The following is a 21,338-nucleotide window of genomic DNA, read 5'->3' as shown; positions in this document are numbered from 1 at the left end:
ATCAGGTGTTTGCTTTGAAGAATGTATGCGAGAAATACTTAGAAAAACAAATGGATTTGTATGTAGCATTTATGGATCTGGAGAAGGCATATGATAGAGTTGATAGAGATGCTCTGTGGAAGGTTTTAAGAATATATGGTGTGGGAGGCAAGTTGTTAGAAGCAGTGAAAAGTTTTTATCGAGGATGTAAGGCATGTGTACGTGTAGAGAGAGGAAAGTGATTGGTTTTCAGTGAATGCAGGTTTGTGGCAGGGGTGTGTGATGTCTCCATGGTTGTTTAATTTGTTTATGGATGGGGTTGTTAAGGAGGTGAATGCAAGAGTTTTGGAAAGAGGGGCAAGTATGCAGTCTGTTGTGGATGAGAGAGCTTGGGAAGTGAGTCAGTTGTTGTTCGCTGATGATACAGCGCTGGTGGCTGATTCATGTGAGAAACTGCAGAAGCTGGTGACTGAGTTTGGTAAAGTGTATGAAAGAAGAAAGTTAAGAGTAAATGTGAATAAGAGCAAGGTTATTAGGTACAGTAGGGTTGAGGGTCAAGTCAACTGGGAGGTAAGTTTGAATGGAGAAAAACTGGAGGAAGTAAAGTGTTTTAGATATCTGGGAGTGGATCTGGCAGCGGATGGAACCATGGAAGCGGAAGTGAATCATAGGGTGTGGGAGGGGCGAAAATTCTGGGAGCATTGAAGAATGTTTGGAAGTCGAGAACATTATCTCGGAAAGCAAAAATGGGTATGTTTGAAGGAATAGTGGTTCCAACAATGTTGTATGGTTGCGAGGCATGGGCTATGGATAGAGTTGTGCGCAGGAGGGTGGATGAGCTGGAAATGAGACGTTTGAGGACAATATGTGGTGTGAGGTGGTTTGATTGAGTAAGTAATGTAAGGGTGAGAGAGATGTGTGGAAATAAAAAGAGTGTGGTTGAGAGAGCAGAAAAGGGTGTTTTGAAATGGTTTGGTCACATGGAGAGAATGAGTGAGGGAAGATTGACCAAGAGGATATACGTGTCGGAGGTGGAGGGAACGAGGAGAAGTGGGAGACCAAATTGGAGGTGGAAAGATGGAGTGAAAAAGATTTTGAGTGATTGAGGCCTGAACATGCAGGAGGGTGAAAGGCGTGCAAGGAATAGAGCGAATTGGAATGATGTGGTATACCGGGGTCGACGTGCTGTCAATGGATTGAACCAGGGCATGTGAAGCGTCTGGGGTAAACCATGGATAGTTGTGTGGGGCCTGGATGTGGAAGGGGAGCTATGGTTTCAGTGCATTACTACTTGACAGCCAGAGACTGAGTGTAAACGAATGGGGCATTTGTTGTCTTTTCCTAGCGCTACCTCGCACACATGAGGGGGGAGGGGATTGTTATTCCATGTGTGGCGAGGTGGCAATGGGAACATATAAAGGCAGACTATGAATTATGTACATGTGTATATATGTATATGTCTGTGTGTGTATATATATATGTGTACATTGAGATGTATAGGTATGTATATTTGCGTGTGTGGACGTGTATGTATATACATGTGTATGTGGGCGGGTTGGGCCATTCTTTCGTCTGTTTCCTTGCGCTACCTCGCTAACACGGCAGACAGCGACAAAGCAAAATAAATAAATATAAAGAAAATAAATATTTTTTTTTTTTGCTTTGTCGCTGTCTCCCACGTTTGCGAGGTAGCGCAAGGAAACAGACGAAAGAAATGGCCCAACCCACCCCCATACACATGTATATACATACACGTCCGCACACGCAAATATACATACCTACACAGTTTTCCATGGTTTACCCCAGACGCTTCACATGCCCTGATTCAATCCACTGACAGCACGTCAACCCCGGTATACCACATCGATCCAATTCACTCTATTCCTTGGACTTTAACAGTCACTGCTGGACTGTTATTTCTGGTCACAAAGTTTACATTTTTGGCTTTTAACTGGTAGCTTTTATAAATGACTAATAAGGTATGTGACTATGACATTTTCTAAAAGTGAGTTAGTAACACATAAGCATGAGCCATCAATTTTACACTGAAAGATGAAGTTAAAAGAACAAGCTACAGATGAAAAAACTTTATATGCAGTGCCTTAACTTACCATAATTTTCAAATATAAGCAACCTAGATTATAAGCTATCATGCTATCAAAATTATTGGAAGAGTTTTCATTTTTTAACAACAATAATATGTTTTAAAGAGCACAAACTTATCAAAGAACTAAAGGGAAAATTACACATGATGGGTGCTGAGGACTTTTTAAAATTCATCAAAAGCTAAAGTCACAATCTCAATCTATGAAAGAGCCATGACAGTATAAAATGTAAATGAAGTCGCCTCAAACTTAAGACAAATTTGCTCATCTGACAATGATGTTTAATATATCAAATTAAGTTTCTATGATTAATCTTTGCTGATTTTTGTTACTGTTATAGGTGACAAAAGGAAAGCAGCAAAAATCAAAAACATCATAAAGATGAACATCCCATCCAGGGATACAGCCTTTCAAATAGTGATACAAGCACCAAAATTTACATGTGGAATACCACATGTTTTTAAAACAAAAGAGCTAATCAAATTTCAAAAAAAGATGGCTACCAATGATGACCTTGAATAACATCTTTTTACACAAAACAATAGAATCATCCAATCTGAAAGAACTTGAGGTCGATTTTCATGTTTTTGATTGTGCATAAAATGATTCTGCACCTCTAACAAATCATCCAATAATTTGTCATTAGTGTGAAGAAATTGTCTGCTATGCTTATTACAAATGAACTTTATATATCAAGTAGCAGAAGAAATGTATATTCTTTATTAGTCAGCAACATCTCTGACATCTTACCAAACTCTAACCTATGGCTCCAAGAGGTTGCTTGTGTAAGGCAATTGCCACACCTTGGTAAACCAAACAACTTCCAGGTTAGACTAGGTGAGAGTAGCATGCACAGGGACTATGTATTTAAAGAAGCATGTCCAGTTGCAACATCATATGCAAAAATTCAGAAATATAGAGATATCTCAAGAAAATGACCAACATGAAAGCTACCACAACACAAGTTTCACTTAGGAGGCTACACATTATGGAAGGAAGGAATATTGATGCATTTCCAGGGCATACTGATGCAGTTACTAACATTAACTCAGCATGAGGTTCAATACTGGCTAAAAATAAAATGGCAGTAATTCAGCATTCTAAACATTATCTAATTAGCCCTATAAGAGTTAGATAACCATAATTAAACCGACAGTATGATCTACCACAGATAAGTTGACCTAAGGATGATGGAGCTCTAGTCATCTGTATGAAGTACTGATTGCAAAAACTTAAATTACAATGGATGAACAATGGGCTAGATCTAAGGTATATAGAGGATTACAGAGGAATTCATGCAGCAACAGACCATTTTGTCCTCTTGAAGTTGTTTGTGAAAGGTAAGTGAATAAACCTAGTTGAATCTGAGGATGGCAAACCATTTATCTACAGTTTCTATAATACAGCCACACCAACAAAACAGAGAACAGAGTAATGTTGCCTTTCTCAGCAGGGCAAAATATAAAGCCTGAAATCAAACTCAGACTCTTAAATCCAAAGTCTGCTGGGTACCTTAATACTGCAACAACTATCTATATGTTTCAAGCCATCTATGCTCTGCCGATTATGCTGAATCCTGCAAAACTATATGAAGGTCATGGTACAGAAAAATTTTTGACTAGGAACAATACAAAATAACCAAATGTTAACCACTGTTTAACAAATCTGAGCGAGAAAGAGCTAGAAAAAAAAAAGTCCATGCTAAGAGTGCCCCTGAGGAGAGCTATGGTATAATGCTACTAACAATAATCAGTCCAAAACATTCAACATTTTTCAAGCAAAAAATAAGCCTCAGCCTTTGAAAAGAATCAAGCCATAGCTATGCAGCTCTATCACTGATCAAATAAATGTGTACAGAATCGCAGTGATTGAAGGCTTCTGACAATGCTAAATGCTAGGGTTGTTGCGATGCAGGAACTTTAGTATCATCCTACTTGCTTGGTATGACGTCTATCACCGAGAGATCATTTGAAAACACCACAACATAAAGAAAGCCATCAAGTCACAACTGGAAGACATATGTATCCACTAGCATTTTCTGAGCCTGTCACCTACATCAAAGTACAAAGAAGATGCATAAACTCATGCATTAAAACAAATCATGAATCTTCGTTCTCTGTATACATGGGACAGTCTGTATTTTTCCTAAGGCCAAAAAAAGACATCTGGTAGAACTGCTTCATGGCAATGTTGTCAGTATCTCATACAACAGTTTAAGAAATCTCATCACAAATTTGAGAAACAGTAGTCAACCAGTATACAAATGATGCAGTGGTCTGCCTTGCAGTTTGTAGAAAAGGGTAGTTAAAACACCTACCATGGATGACAGTGAACACAACCTTACTCTAACAATAGCAGTGAAATATTTTCATGGAAAAACCATTTCCATGTTCCATTATCCTAGCCTTAAAAACAAAGGAGAGATGTAAGAAGCAGTCCATATCAAAGACAGCAAGATGAAGGCAGTCCTACAACTCCCAAACACCTATATCAACAACCAACCAGTTTTACTTCATAAATATGAATCCAAATTACCCTTCAACCAAAATTCAAAATCTGTCTTTATATAGGCCTTACTTACCAAGGCCCCATTTTATAATGAAAAAGTAAGCACAACAACAGGTACCAAAAACAGCAAAACAAAGAACCAAAAGTATCAAAATTAAATCCTTAAAATTCAGCAATAGTAAATTCTTTGCAATGCAACATTGTCAACTGCTTCAAAATAAATATTTTTTTTTTTTTTATACTTTGTCGCTGTCTCCCGCGTTTGCGAGGTAGCGCAAGGAAACAGACAAAAGAAATGGCCCAACCCCCCCCCATACACATGTATATACATACGTCCACACACACAAATATACATACCTACACAGCTTTCCATGGTTTACCCCAGACGCTTCACATGCCCTGATTCAATCCACCGACAGCACATCAACCCCGGTATACCACATCGCTCCAACTCACTCTATTCCTTGCCCTCCTTTCACCCTCCTGCATGTTCAGGCCCCGATCACACAAAATCTTTTTCACTTCATCTTTCCACCTCCAATTTGGTCTCCCTCTTCTCCTTGCTCCCTCCACCTCCGACACATATATCCTCTTGGTCAATCTTTCCTCACTCATCCTCTCCATGTGCCCAAACCACTTCAAAACACCCTCTTCTGCTCTCTCAACCACGCTCTTTTTATTTCCACACATCTCTCTTACCCTTACGTAACTCACTCGATCAAACCACCTCACACCACACATTGTCCTCAAACATCTCATTTCCAGCACATCCATCCTCCTGCGCACAACTCTATCCATAGCCCACGCCTCGCAACCATACAACATTGTTGGAACCACTATTCCTTCAAACATACCCATTTTTGCTTTCCGAGATAATGTTCTCGACTTCCACACATTCTTCAAGGCCCCCAGAATTTTCGCCCCCTCCCCCACCCTATGATCCACTTCCGCTTCCATGGTTCCATTCGCTGCCAGATCCACTCCCAGATATCTAAAACACTTCACTTCCTCCAGTTTTTCTCCATTCAAACTCACCTCCCAATTGACTTGACCCTCAACCCTACTGTACCTAATAACCTTGCTCTTATTCACATTTACTCTTAACTTTCTTCTTCCACACACTTTACCAAACTCAGTCACCAGCTTCTGCAGTTTCTCACATGAATCAGCCACCAGCGCTGTATCATCAGCGAACAACAACTGACTCACTTCCCAAGCTCTCTCATCCCCAACAGACTTCATACTTGCCCCTCTTTGCAAAACTCTTGCATTTACCTCCCTAACAACCCCATCCATAAACAAATTAAACAACCATGGAGACATCACACACCCCTGCCGCAAACCTACATTCACTGAGAACCAATCACTTTCCTCTCTTCCTACACGTACACATGCCTTACATCCTCGATAAAAACTTTTCACTGCTTCTAACAACTTTCCTCCCACACCATATATTCTTAATACCTTCCACAGAGCATCTCTATCAACTCTATCATATGCCTTCTCCAGATCCATAAATGCTACATACAAATCCATTTGCTTTTCTAAGTATTTCTCACATACATTCTTCAAAGCAAACACCTGATCCACACATCCTCTACCACTTCTGAAACCACACTGCTCTTCCCCAATCTGATGCTCTGTACATGCCTTCACCCTCTCAATCAATACCCTCCCATATAATTTACCAGGAATACTCAACAAACTTATACCTCTGTAATTTGAGCACTCACTCTTATCCCCTTTGCCTTTGTACAATGGCACTATGCACGCATTCCGCCAATCCTCAGGCACCTCACCATGAGTCATACATACATTAAATAACCTTACCAACCAGTCAACAATACAGTCACCCCCTTTTTTAATAAATTCCACTGCAATACCATCCAAACCTGCTGCCTTGCCGGCTTTCATCTTCCGCAAAGCTTTCACTACCTCTTCTCTGTTTACCAAATCATTTTCCCTAACCCTCTCACTTTGCACACCACCTCGAGCAAAACACCCTATATCTGCCACTCTATCATCAAACACATTCAACAAACCTTCAAAATACTCACTCCATCTCCTTCTCACATTACCACTACTTGTTATCACCTCCCCATTTGCGCCCTTCACTGAAGTTCCCATTTGCTCCCTTGTCTTACGCACTTTATTTACCTCCTTCCAGAACATCTTTTTATTCTCCCTAAAATTTAATGATACTCTCTCACCCCAACTCTCATTTGCCCTTTTTTTCACCTCTTGCACCTTTCTCTTGACCTCCTGTCTCTTTCTTTTATACATCTCCCACTCAATTGCATTTTTTCCCTGCAAAAATCGTCCAAATGCCTCTCTCTTCTCTTTCACTAATACTCTTACTTCTTCATCCCACCACTCACTACCCTTTCTAATCAACCCACCTCCCACTCTTCTCATGCCACAAGCATCTTTTGCGCAATCCATAAATAGTAGCTAAAGTTTTTTCCAAAATGGTAACCCAATAAGAACACATGAAAAATTCAGCTCTTCCATTACCATCTAAAAAAATTAGCTGCTAAGCTTCAACATAAAAAAAAATACAGATATATATTTGTCCCAATCATAACATATATCTAAAGGAAAAGCAATGGTTAATAATGTACTATTACAACTGATAAAACCCAAATCAAATGCTAATTTGAAATATTTAATGAAAATCTTTACATCTAAACTGCTTAAGTGAAATTCTTTATGTTGAATCAAAATAGATACAAATAAAACATTTAATAACTTGAAAATCAAATATCAAAAAAAAAAAAAATTTCAGCAACACAAAAGTGGGGCCCAGTCAACTAGAATACTTTTTACCTCTACCATATTTGTCACTGAAAGGCTCTTTAGGTTAATATCTATTATGAAATACAACCATTATACATGTACATAACTACACTGCTTCAAAGCCAAGAAAACTAGAGTCAGTATGGTCTTGCAAAACTAAGGATACAATACTGGGAAAATCTCTGACAAGGAATACGAACTGTTAGCCTATAGTTCAGCTCCTAGTAACAGGAAAGCACCACTGAACAGACTGATACTAATACTTCCTAATTCTATATTCTTCAAATGCTACCTTGGGAATCTATGAATAACAAAATGCTTTAAAAACTGCAATTCAAAGGGAGAAAACTGTCTAACAGTTAATCTTTCTGAATAAAGATACCTCTCTCTATGCACATAATGTCATCCATTTATGCAATCAAATCAGGTTGGTACATGCAGATTCTCCCCACATATTTTGGCTGCTAACACTCGATATACCTTTAAATTCATGCTAGAGACAAAACAGCAAAGGATAAACTGTCTCCCAAAGAATTCTTTTTGTTGGTTTATAACCTTACTGATGAAGGCAACATACAACCAAAATATCCAGTATGTTAATTCAATGTCCCTTTCTCAACATCAGAAAAAGTCACCTCTAAAATCAGTACTGCCAAAGTAATGAATAATTTCTTGCTCACAAAAATCACTGCCAAGCCAAGTGATTCAGGTGCATTGCACCCAACAAATAAAACAAATATTGCCTATGAAACTGCCTCTGTTATTCATATCAATTACAACTAAAAAACAACTATTGTATCTGCCTACTTTCTTTCAAATTTTATAATTTTAAAGTGGATTGATTTGTAGTATTACGTAAAATCATATAAACTTAATACAGAAATAATACAATATATGCATATCATCAAGTTCAAGAAAGCTTCATATGGAACCACTCATCTACCTCTCTCTTTACTAACACAACCCCTACTTTTGATAAAAACTCTTCACTGCTTCTAATACTTCTCCTTCCACTCCATATATTCGTAACACCCTCCTTAAAGTATCTCTAACAGCCCCATTATATACTTCTGGATCCACTGATGCCACATAAACATCTTTCTGTTTCTCAAAGTATCTCTGATACAAACTCCTCCTCTCTTTTTACTAACACAAGTTCTACTCTCATGATAAAACTCTTAACTGCTTCTAGCACCTCTCCTCCCAATCCATATATTCGTAACACCTTCCTAAAAAAATATCTTTAACGGCCCTATTATCTACTTCTAAATCAACTGATGCCATAAACAAAGCCATCTGTTTCCATCTTGATAAAAACTCTTCAATGGAAACACTTGATCTGTACATTCTCTGTCACTCCTTCCCAGCCAGATGCTCATTGCATTCCAAAACCCTCTCACACACCACTCTCCCTTACAACTTAACAGGTACACATAAACTTATGCCTATGCAATTCAAATCCTCATTTTTGTCCCCCCCTGCCTTTATACCATGGCACTATGCTAGAAATCTGCCAATCCTCATGAACCTCACCATGAGCCATACTCAGAAAGAAATTCCTAATTAACCAATGACCAAATAATTCATTTCCCACCTTCATTCAATAGCACCAAGAACAGATGACCAATAGCCTTATTTGTTTAGTTCCAATATTTTTTTTTTGTCAACATCACTACATGGAAAGCACATCCCATCAACCACAAACAAGTCCAAAAGACTATTCCATCGTTTCCCTTGACCATTTCACATGTCATAGTTCTGGCCACTTACAGTGTGTGTTTCCCCATGAATGCATCATCCCAGGTAATCAAGATTAGCTGGCCCTAATTACCATAGACCATTACCGAAAGTACACTGAGGGTGAAGTAATGTTTATCCTCTCTCGATAACTTTTTTTTATCTAATTCACGGAATAGTACCACCTGGCAGCTTGCCACGCTTTCTTGGACTCCATTTTCTTACAATTACTGATATTCTCTTTAATGTTTCCCCACAGTTCTCTCTCTCTCTCTCTCTCTCTCTCTCTCTCTCTCTCTCTCTCTCTCTCTCTCTCTCTCTCTCTCTCTCTCTCTCTCCCCTTCATCATTATCACTTAAATATTTAACATTTCTACCCGTTCCTTTCATTAACTATAACCAAACAATCCAACAATGAAAATTCTATAACAAACACTTGCATGTGCTAATGCTGTTTTGACTTCTAAAAGGTGCAAGAATGGATAGCAACTGAAAGGTCTTCAAAAAAAATTTTACTTCCATCTCTGTATTCTCAGTGCAGGAAGGAACATAAATGATAAAGAACTAAATTCAAACAAGTGTCTAGCTTTTATTTGAAAAAAAATATCTTGAGAAAGCAGCATTATGATTCATAAAGAAATGAAGAAAACAGTATCCATGTATATTCTCAATGCTATCTCTACTAACAGATTACATTCTTGAAAAGAATATATATATATATATATATATATATATATATATATATATATATATATATATATATATATATATCATTTATTTATATTTATTTATCAATTTTGCTTTATCGCTCTCTCTCGCGTTTGCGAGGTAGCGCAAGGAAACAGACGAAAGAAATGGCCAAACCCACTCCCAATACACATGTATATACACACACGTCCACACACGCAAATATACATACCTATACATCTCAATGTACACATATATATATATATACACACACAGACACATACATATATACCCATGCACACAATTTACACTGTCTGCCTTTATTAATTCCCATCGCCACCTCACCGCACATGGAATACCATCCCCCTCCCCCCTCATGTGTGCAGGGTAGTGCTAGGAAAAGACAACAAAGGCCTAATTCGTTCACACTCAGACTCTAGCTGTTATGCAATAATGCCTGAAACCACAGCTCCCTTACCACATCCAGGCCCCACACAGCTTTCCATGGTTTACCCCAGACACTTCACATGCCCTGATACAATCCACTGACAGCACGTCAACCCCGGTATACCACATCGATCCAATTCACTCTATTCCTTGCCCTCCTTTCACCCTCCTGCATGTTCAGGCCCCGATCACTTAAAATCTTTTTCACTCCATGTTTCCACCTAAAATTTGGTCTCCCACTTCTCCTCATTCCCTCCACCTCCGACACATATATCCTCTTGGTCAATCTTTCCTCACTCATTCTCTCCATGTGCCCAAACCGTTTCAAAACACCCTCTTCTGCTCTCTCAACCATGCTCTTTTTATTTCCACACATCTCTCTTACCCTTACATTACTTACTCGATCAAACCACCTCACACCACACACTGTCCTCAAACATCTCATTTCCAGCACATCCATCCTCCTGTGCACAACTCTATCCATAGCCCATGCCTCACAACCATACAACATTGTTGGAACCACTATTCCTTCAAACATACCCATTTTTGCTTTCTGAGATAATGTTCTCGACTTCCACACATTCTTCAAGGCTCCCAGGATTTTCGCCCCCTCCCCCACCCTATGATTCACTTTCGCTTCCATGGTTCCATCTGCTGCCAAATTCACTCCCAGATATCTAAAACACTTTACTTCCTCCAGTTTTTCTCCATTCAAACTTACCTCCCAATTGACTTGACCCTCAACCCTACTGTACCTAATAACCTTGCTCTTATTCACATTTACTCTTAACTTTCTTCTTTCACACACTTTACCAAACTCAGTCACCAGCTTCTGCAGTTTCTCACATGAATCAGCCACCAGCGCTGTATCATCAGCGAACAACAACTGACTCCCTTCCCAAGCTCTCTCATCCACAACAGACTTCATTCTTGCCCCTCTTTCCAAAACTCTTGCATTCACCTCCCTAACAACCCCATCCATAAACAAATTAAACAACCATGGAGACATCACACACCCCTGCCGCAAACCTACATTCACTGAGAACCAACCACTTTCCTCTCTTCCTACACGTACACATGCCTTACATCCTCGATAAAAACTTTTCACTGCTTCTAACAACTTGCCACCCACACCATATATTCTTAATACCTTCCACAGAGCATCTCTATCAACTCTATCATATGCCTTCTCCAGATCCATAAATGCTACATACAAATCCATTTGCTTTTCTAAGTATTTCTCACATACATTCTTCAAAGCAAACACCTGATCCACACATCCTGTACCACTTCTGAAACCACACTGCTCTTCCCCAATCTGATGCTCTGTACATGCCTTCACCCTCTCAATCAATATCCTCCCATATAATTTACCAGGAATACTCAACAAACTTATACCTCTGTAATTTGAGCACTCACTCTTGTCCCCTTTGCCTTTGTACAATGGCACTATGCACGCATTCCGCCAATCCTCAATCCTATATATATATCGTGAAATTGGAAAAAAAAATGTAGCTTAGACATTGAAGCTTATTGATACAGTGGTTAAATTGATGAGAACTACTATTGACGTTTGTGTAAATAAATTATACATTTCCCCTTTCCATAGCCAGAGGTTGAACCATTATGTGACATTCATTTTCTCATTTCATTTCAAGCTAGAAGTTTCAGTTTTCTAAATTATTTCTTACTTTTTTCATATGTATATATATGTATATGTGTGTGTGTGTGTGTATATGTGCATGTGTATGTGTATGTATATATATATGTATATATATGTATATTATCCCTGGGGATAGGGGTGACAGAATACTTCCCACGCATTCCTCGCGTGTCGTAGAAGGCGACTAGAGGGGATGGGAGCGGGGGGCCAGAAATCCTCCCCTCTTGTATTCTTTTTAACTTTCTAAAATGGGAAACAGAAGGAGTCACGCGGGGAGTGCTCATCCTCCTCGAAGGCTCAGACTGAGGTGTCTAAATGTGTGTGGATGTAACCAAGATGTGAAAAAAGGAGAGATGGGTAGTATGTTTGAGGAAAGGAACCTGGATGTTTTGGCTCTGAGTGAAACGAAGCTCAAGGGTAAAGGGGAAGAGTGGTTTGGGAATGTCTTGGGAGTAAAGTCAGGGGTTAGTGAGAGGACAAGAGCAAGGGAAGGAGTAGCACTACTCCTGAAACAGGAGTTGTGGGAGTATGTGATAGAGTGTAAGAAAGTAAATTCTCGATTAATATGGGTAAAACTGAAAGTTGATGGAGAGAGATGGGTGATTATTGGTGCATATGCACCTGGGCATGAGAAGAAAGATCATGAGAGGCAAGTGTTTTGGGAGCAGCTGAATGAGTGTGTTAGTGGTTTTGATGCACGAGACAGGGTTATAGTGATGGGTGATTTGAATGCAAAGGTGAGTAATGTGGCAGTTGAGGGAATAATTGGTATACATGGGGTGTTCAGTGTTGTAAATGAAAATGGTGAAGAGCTTGTAGATTTATGTGCTGAAAAAGGACTGGTGATTGGGAATACCTGGTTTAAAAAGCGAGATATACATAAGTATACGTATGTAAGCAGGAGAGATGGCCAGAGAGCGTTATTGGATTACGTGTTAATTGACAGGCGCGCAAAAGAGAGACTTTTGGATGTTAATGTGCTGAGAGGTGCAACTGGAGGGATGTCTGATCATTATCTTGTGGAGGCTAAGGTGAAGATTTGTATGGGTTTTCAGAAAAGAAGAGTGAATGTTGGGGAGAAGAGGGTGGTGAGAGTAAGTGAGCTTGGGAAGGAGACTTGTGTGAGGAAGTACCAGGAGAGACTGAGTACAGAATGGAAAAAGGTGAGAACAATGGAAGTAAGGGGAGTGGGGGAGGAATGGGATGTATTTAGGGAATCAGTGATGGATTGCGCAAAAGATGCTTGTGGCATGAGAAGAGTGGGAGGTGGGTCGATTAGAAACGGTAGTGAGTGGTGGGATGAAGAAGTAAGATTATTAGTGAAAGAGAAGAGAGAGGTATTTGGACGATTTTTGCAGGGAAAAAATGCAATTGAGTGGGAGATGTATAAAAGAAAGAGACAGGAGGTCAAGAGAAAGGTGCAAGAGGTGAAAAAGAGGGCAAATGAGAGTTGGGGTGAGAGAGTATCATTAAATTTTTGGGAAAATAAAAAGATGTTCTGGAAGGAGGTAAATAAAGTGCGTAAGACAAGGGAGCAAATGGGAACTTCAGTGAAGGGCACAAATGGGGAGGTGATAACAAGTAGTGGTGATGTGAGAAGGAGATGGAGTGAGTATTTTGAAGGTTTGTTGATTGTGTTTGATGAGAGAGTGGCAGATATAGGGTGTTTTGGTCGAGGTGGTGTGCAAAGTGAGAGGGTTAGGGAAAATGATTTGGTAAACAGAGAAGAGGTAGTAAAAGCTTTGCGGGAGATGAAAGCCGGCAAGGCAGCAGGTTTGGATGGTATTGCAGTGGAATTTATTAAAAAAGGGGGTGACTGTATTACTGACTGGTTGGTAAGGTTATTTAATGTATGTATGACTCATGGTGAGGTGCCTGAGGATTGGCGGAATGCGTGCATAGTGCCATTGTACAAAGGCAAATGGGATAAGAGTGAGTGCTCAAATTACAGAAGTATAAGTTTGTTGAGTATTCCTGGTAAATTATATGAGAGGGTATTGATTGAGAGGGTGAAGGCATGTACAGAGCATCAGATTGGGGAAGAGCAGTGTGGTTTCAGAAGTGGTACAGGATGTATGGATCAGGTGTTTGCTTTGAAGAATGTATGTGAGAAATACTTAGAAAAGCAAATGGTGTGGGAGGCAAGTTGTTAGAAGCAGTGAAAAGTTTTTATCGAGGATGTAAGGCATGTGTATGTGTAGGAAGAGAGGAAAGTGATTGGTTCTCAGTGAATGTAGGTTTGCGGCAGGGGTGTGTGATGTCTCCATGGTTGTTTAATTTGTTTATGGATGAGGTTGTTAGGGAGGTGAATGCAAGAGTTTTGGAAAGAGGGGCAAGTATGAAGTCTGTTGGGGATGAGAGAGCTTGGGAAGTGAGTCAGTTGTTGTTCGCTGATGATACATCGCTGGTGGCTGATTCATGCGAGAAACTGCAGAAGCTGGTGACTGAGTTTGGTAAAGTGTGTGAAAGAAGAAAGTTAAGAGTAAATGTGAATAAGAGCAAGGTAATTAGGTACAGTAGGGTTGAGGGTCAAGTCAATTGGGAGGTAAGTTTGAATGGAGAAAAACTGGAGGAAGTAAAGTGTTTTAGATATCTGGGAGTGGATCTGGCCGCGGATGGAACCATGGAAGCGGAAGTGGATCATAGGGTGGGGGAGGGGGCAAAAATCCTGGGAGCCTTGAAGAATGTGTGGAAGTTGAGAACATTATCTCGGAAAGCAAAAATGGGTATGTTTGAAGGAATAGTGGTTCCAACAATGTTGTATGGTTGCGAGGCGTGGGCTATGGATAGAGTTGTGCGCAGGAGGATGGATGTGCTGGAAATGAGATGTTTGAGGACAGTGTGTGGTGTGAGGTGGTTTGATCGAGTAAGTAACGTAAGGGTAAGAGAGATGTGTGGAAATAAAAAGAGCGTGGTTGAGAGAGCAGAAGAGGGTGTTTTGAAATGGTTTGGGCACATGGAGAGAATGAGTGAGGAAAGATTGACCAAAAGGATATATGTGGTGGAGGTGGAGGGAACGAGGAGAAGTGGGAGACCAAATTGGAGGTGGAAAGATGGAGTGAAAAAGATTTTGTGTGATCGGGGCCTGAACATGCAGAAGGGTGAAAGGAGGGCAAGGAATAGAGTGAATTGGATCGATGTGGTATACCGGGGTTGACGTGCTGTCAGTGGATTGAATCAGGGCATGTGAAGCGTCTGGGGTAAACCATGGAAAGCTGTGTAGGTATGTATATTTGCGTGTGTGGACGTATGTATATACATGTGTATGGGGGTGGGTTGGGCCATTTCTTTCGTCTGTTTCCTTGCGATACCTCGCAAACGCGGGAGACAGCGACAAAGCAAAAAAAAAAAGATACATATATATATATATATATATATATATATATATACCTTCCCTATTGTTAATAATGCTCATGCTGCTACCATTGGAAGTGAGAGTTCTGATTTCCTAACCTCTACAAGGCATGGCAATTAAGGAAGGTGTTGAAAGTTGCTTAAAACAAAAGTTAGTCCCTGCCAAAAGTAACAGATAAACAGGCACCCAAATTAGCTAAAATCACCAAGATCAACAAAACACTTACTTTGACCTGCGAGAAGAATTCAATCACGACGCAGCAGGCATTATTGGAGAGGGTTAGGGGGTTTGTGGAAAGAGCATAACATATAATTACAATGGGAGAGTGCATAAGACATGAGTACAAAGGTAACAAGACTCAGTGTTTTCTGGTTAATCACTTACAATAACATTTGCTCTAATCATTATAATACACTTGAAAAGCTTATACACTTAATGTTGAAGGTAACCCATAAAATAACACAAAGTAATGTACATTCACTCTCCTGACTGACATAATATGTATCTAATCAATGTAACACAGCTTCAGATGAAAGCTTAATACTGAAACAATTAAGCCATTCTCAACCACATTTTCAACAATCACCATGTTTCTTATCACGTCAGTCTAAATTTTGTGCAAAAAATATAATCACTCCATGACAACTTAAGAATCAAATGGTTAATTCATGAAAAACTGATAAACAATCCTGAAATTACAAATGCTAATATAACACCAAATGGAATCTATTGAAAGACTTTTACCCTATCTCTATAAAGTTATCAATATATATATATATATATATATATATATATATATATATATATATATATATATATAGCATGATTAAGAATTAGAGAAAAAAATTAAATACACTATGGTCAAAATGAAATTACTTATCTCTAGTCAGTGACTGACAGCCACATTTGATAAAATTCATACTGTTGTTTGCCTGAAGTTACAAGTGACATTCTTTAAAGTGACAGAAGATTCTTTGACAAAACTATTTCCTGAGTGATCAGACTCATTCTCAAACTTCACATCATCCTTTGAGATTATTCTGTTTCTTTAAATTTTGCTGTTTTTCTTTTATATACTCTACCTCATCTTACCTAAGTACTAATCTCCTAGTATAAGTTTCTGAGGCAACTAAGATTTTTGTCACCTTTGCTTATTTCCTAACACAAGCAAGCATAAACTACTTCAATTCTTGATGTCTAGATCAAATGCAAAATCTTTAATTCATTAGTAAAATTTCAAGCACTGATGATGGGTCTTCAACACATGGGGGGGAGAAGATCGTCATCAGCTGAATTTCTGATCAAGATTTTGTAACTACCACCCTATATTTAATGTGAAGTTGGTAATAAAGATTACTTAAATAATAATAAATAAAATCTCTTGTAATTCAAGAACACATCAAAATCTTTACTTGTTACAAAGGTATCAGAATACAGTAAAAAAGACCTTCACAGACTGTTTCATGAATAATTATATTAAACTGAGTAAAGATTAACAAAAATCATCCAAAGAATTTCAGTCCACTGAAAGCATCGTTTAAGGATTATTCAAATGTATTTCATTACAAAAAGACCCTTGATTGTGAAATACTTACGCAAAAAGTACATTTTACTATTTTCACTACACAGGAACAAAATTATTCTCTGTAAGCACTTCCTAAACCTGTGTAAACAATTAGAAATATGACAATTTTGGACAAATTTCATATAATACACAAAAACAGGCCATACTGTATATTCAATAAGAAACACAGTAAACTTACCTGCTACTCCTGTCTTGTCTAAGAACCCACCCAAGTTGAAGTTGCAATTGCTGGATGCTAAGTACTGTGTGAATCTCTGGAAGACAACACAAAATTAATTATTGAGCAAAATTTATTTTAATTCATCCATTTCTCATTCTAAAGTCAACCTCTCTCTCCAAATGAAAAAAATCGACAATTTCAGACATCATGCGACTATCCTATGCTGAACTCCTTGTTTTGTATGTCAGTCCACCATACATATAACCACAGACCTTCATAAACATAAAATCTAATGAATAAACAAGTTTTGACACAATATAACACAAATGGCAAATATACAGGATTAACACATATCCCTTAATGGTTCTAAGGGTTATTTTCTAATAAAAATAATCCAGTCTATGACCTAGTCAATATCTGGTGAAGTTTTCAACCCCACAGCCCAGGTTGGACCCAGGATATTGGATTTGGACGTTGATTGACCAAGCAGATGGAAACCACAACCCTCAGGCCTACATATCTCCTACAGCCTAGCAGGTCTAGTACAATCTATAGGTACGTGTCCAGTGCACTCAAACTACTGTGCATCTCATCCTTTTTCTGATGGTAGCTACCCCAATGTTGAAGTCTTCAGCCCAAAACATATGAGGCATTCTGTCTTTCTGTGCACATCACACCTCTGGAATTTATAGGAAGTATTTCATAAAGTCTTTCATGACTGTCATGCCAGTAAGATGTTATTTCCAAATGTAAGTTGGGAACCATACCTTCAAAGATGAACACACTAACACATACTCCACTACCATTACCAACACCATGTAACTTAAGATCCTACAAAGACAACCACAAACTATGAAATATAATTGAAATGTTAGTAACTTGTATAACTGCAATTAGACTCATACTTTCATTAGCTTTCCCTTACTCCCTCTTCTTCCACCTAATACAATACTCTAGTGAGCCATGGGCAGTACCTCATTCCCATAACACATGAGGTGATGTACAGTGATTAATGCCTTGAAGACTATGACCCAGGACTGCATCTGTGCCCGCTCGATGAGAAGGTTTGCCAGCTGTGGGATGGATACATTGGGTTCGTTGGTGCACTGGAGAAGATCTGTGGAAAAAAAAAAATTAATCATGTTAATTAATGATACTATTTAGAACTACAATTGTTAGTCAACAGCTCAATTAGTGGTGAGTGGTGAAACTAGTAATCAGACCACAACTCAGTTATGAAGGTAGTGACTAGTGAAGCAAATTGATGTCAGTGGTGCAACCGACATTGTAGATAATTCGCTACATGCAAACGGTAGACAGTGATGCAACTAGAATTCAACATTATGAAAAAAAAAAATGACTGCACACTGTAGTCAGGTAGTTCAACTGGTGGTCAAAGGTTTAACAGGTAATCAACAATTACTGGCCTAACTAGAAATCTGAGGTGCAATTGATAGTGATATAATCAAAGGTCGGTAACAACTGTGGTAGTCTGTGGTGAAAATGGCAGTTAGAGAAGCAACTAGTAGTCAGTCAGGGCTGTCAGAGGCAAAACTGGTATTCACTGATGTAACTAGCAGTTAGAAGTGTTAATTGTTGCCAGCGGCATAACAACTGGTAGACAGTGGTGTAAATACTAATCAGTATTACATGTGGTAACAAAACAAAAATGCGAATAATTGTCTGAGATGCAAAGATGAATGAGTGACAAAACACAGTCTAACATACAAATGACAGTGGTGGATCTGTTAGTCGGTATGACAACTGGGAGGTGCAAATGTCAGTGTAATTGGCAGTCTGTGGTGCAACAGGCAGTAAATGATGCAACTGGAGTCATTGGCATAACTAGCAGGCAGATGCAACTATTAGTGCAACTGAAAGTCAGTAATGCAATTGGTTGTTTGTGGTGCAACTGGGAGTCAGTGGCATAAGTGGTTGTCAGCGGTGGAATTCATAGTCAGTGGAGCAACTGGTAGTCTGTGGTGTAACTAAGTCAGTGGTGCAACTGGTAAACAGCGGGGCAACTGTGTCAGTAATGCAACTGGTAGTTTATGGTGCAACTAGTCGTCAATACTGCAATTGGTAGTTAGTGGTATAACAGGTAGTCAGTAGTGCAACTGACGGTAATACAATTCGTAGCCAGTGGTGCAATTAGTAGGGGTGTAACTGGCAGTCAGTGGTAGTCAGTACTGCAATTGGTATATAGTGGTGTAACTGGTGGTCAGTGGTGCAACTCGTAGTCGGTGGTGTAACAGTCAGTCAGTGGTGAAACTGGCAGTCAGTGGTGCAGCTGGCAGTCAATGGTGCAACTGGTAGTTTGTAATGCATCTGGTAGTCAGTGGTGCAACTGGTAGTCAAGAGGTGCAACTGGTAGTCAGTAATGAAATTCGTAGTCAGTGGTGCAACTGTTAGTCAGTAATGCAACTGGTAGTCGGTGTGTAATTGGTAGTCAGTGGTGCAACTGGTACTCAGTAATGCAATTTGTAATCAGTGGTGCAACTAACTAGTTAGTAGTCAGTGGTGCGAGTGGTAGTTAGTGATGGAACAGGTATCAGTGGTGCGAGTGGTAGATAGTGATGGAACAGGTATCAGTGGTGCAACTGGTGATCAGTAATGCAACTGTTGGTCGTTAGTCAGTGAAGTAACTGATAGTAAATGGTGCAACTTGTAGTCAGTGGTGAAACTGGTTATCAGTAATGCAGTTGTTAGTCAGTGGTGCAACTGGTATTCAGATACAACTGGCAGTCAGTAATGCAACTGGTGCTCAATAGTGCAACTAATGATCAGTAATGCAATTGGTGCTCAATAGTGCAACTTGTCAGTAATGCAAAAGGTGCTCAATAGTGCAACTCGTGGTAACACTGACTACCAGCGGCGCAACTGACTACCAGTGGTGCAACTGGCAGGTAGTAATGCAAATGTAGTGAAATTGTAGCAGTGCAACTGGCGGTCAGTGGTGCACATTGTAGTCAGCAGAACAACTAGTAGTCAATAGTATAAGTGACAGTCAGTGGTACACGAGACAGCCAGCGGTGCAAATGGTTGTCAGTAGAACATGTGGTCAATGGTACAAGTGACAGTCGGTGGTACAAGAGGCAGCCAGTGATGCAAATGGTAGGCAGTAGTGCAGCTGGTAGGCAGTGGTGCAATGGGGAATCAGAAGTAAAACTAGTAGTCAGTGCTGGACTTGGTACTGATAGGCGGAGGTGTGGTGTAGCGTATAGTCAGTGGTGTAAGCTGCGATGAATGTTAATTTAGGTTGTAAAAAAAAAAAGGTTAGTTTACTGTGTCAGCCGACTCTATGCTTATCCTATGATAGCATTACGCATGTCACCAAGGGTCAAATCCAGTAGCAAGGTAACTAATAGTTACATCAGGTAGAAAAGCTTATTCATTACGTTAGCTTACATTCTTGTCATAGAACAGTTGATTCAATATCCTGAGGCGAAAAGAGGATACAAACTCAAACTTTCAGTGATCATACCAATAAAAATAAGGTCTTGTACCGATTCTTTCAAAACTTATTTAGACCTGTCTCTTAAATGTTCAATTTTCTTAGTCTACAACATATTGTTCTGGTGTGTGTCCATTTTCTTGCCCACTCTATTCACACATCACTGTGAGCTCTTATTTGCTAAATACCCAATGGTACCTTGAGTCTACTGATCTTTATCACATTACTCATGTTTTACCTGATATAATTCATTGTAATGAGGAATGGTGAATACCTGGAGAAATCTTCGGGGATCTTCTGCCCACAAAGCGTTGGTGATTGATTTGTGCCGGTATCCCCAACAAATTTATTGTGCATCCCATGCTCATCCTGTGAGCGGTAGCTCAAAAGGATTACAGGGGTCACAAAGGGTCTTAGTCAAACCCTGTGGGTTATTACATAAGATTTTACAATTCATATATCAGTACATACATAACATAGTTTCATTTAATAAATTTTACCGGCTAGATGCATGCTAAAAATTTCAGTAATTGGTGGAAAACTGACTGACTATGTCTCTTAGATATCTTGGTGTCTCAGTCCCAAGTGCTGCAGATAAGTGTGCAAAAACTAAATCGACAATGCACAGAAAGACTCAGGAGCTCTTAAGAGATGCTGTAGGGTACAATCCTAAATATGGCGCAAATATTTGTATCAAAATGATGTTCTTCGCTTATATTTGGTCTCTTAAAAGATTACCACGAACCAGTTTTGGTTCCACACAACAAAGGTATCAACAGACTTGAAAAAAATGCAAAATGAAGCCTTAAGAATAACACGTGGTTGCCCAAAGTCCACTAAAGTACGCAACATGCATTATGTAC

The 21,338-nt window shown here is 39.3% G+C and overlaps 1 protein-coding gene across 23 annotated transcripts in view; it reads right to left on the bottom strand.

Annotated features, from left to right (window-relative positions):
• lap (phosphatidylinositol-binding clathrin assembly protein lap) overlaps positions 1-21,338 on the bottom strand; it is an 806,852-nt gene that overhangs the window by 540,632 nt on the left and 244,882 nt on the right. For all 23 annotated transcript variants that reach the window (XM_071665674.1, XM_071665679.1, XM_071665690.1 and 20 more), the window contains exons 2-3: positions 17,996-18,138; positions 17,040-17,115 (exon numbers count right to left, since the gene is read on the bottom strand). In XM_071665674.1, coding sequence (XP_071521775.1) covers positions 17,040-17,115; positions 17,996-18,138 — 219 coding nt within the window. The remainder of the gene's footprint in view (positions 1-17,039; positions 17,116-17,995; positions 18,139-21,338) is intronic.

The sequence above is a fragment of the Panulirus ornatus genome, chromosome 10, assembly GCF_036320965.1.
Source record: "Panulirus ornatus isolate Po-2019 chromosome 10, ASM3632096v1, whole genome shotgun sequence".
Lineage (NCBI taxonomy): Eukaryota > Metazoa > Arthropoda > Malacostraca > Decapoda > Palinuridae > Panulirus > Panulirus ornatus.
The sequence above is the reverse complement of the archived record's forward strand: the minus strand, read 5'-3'. Positions and strand labels throughout refer to the sequence as shown.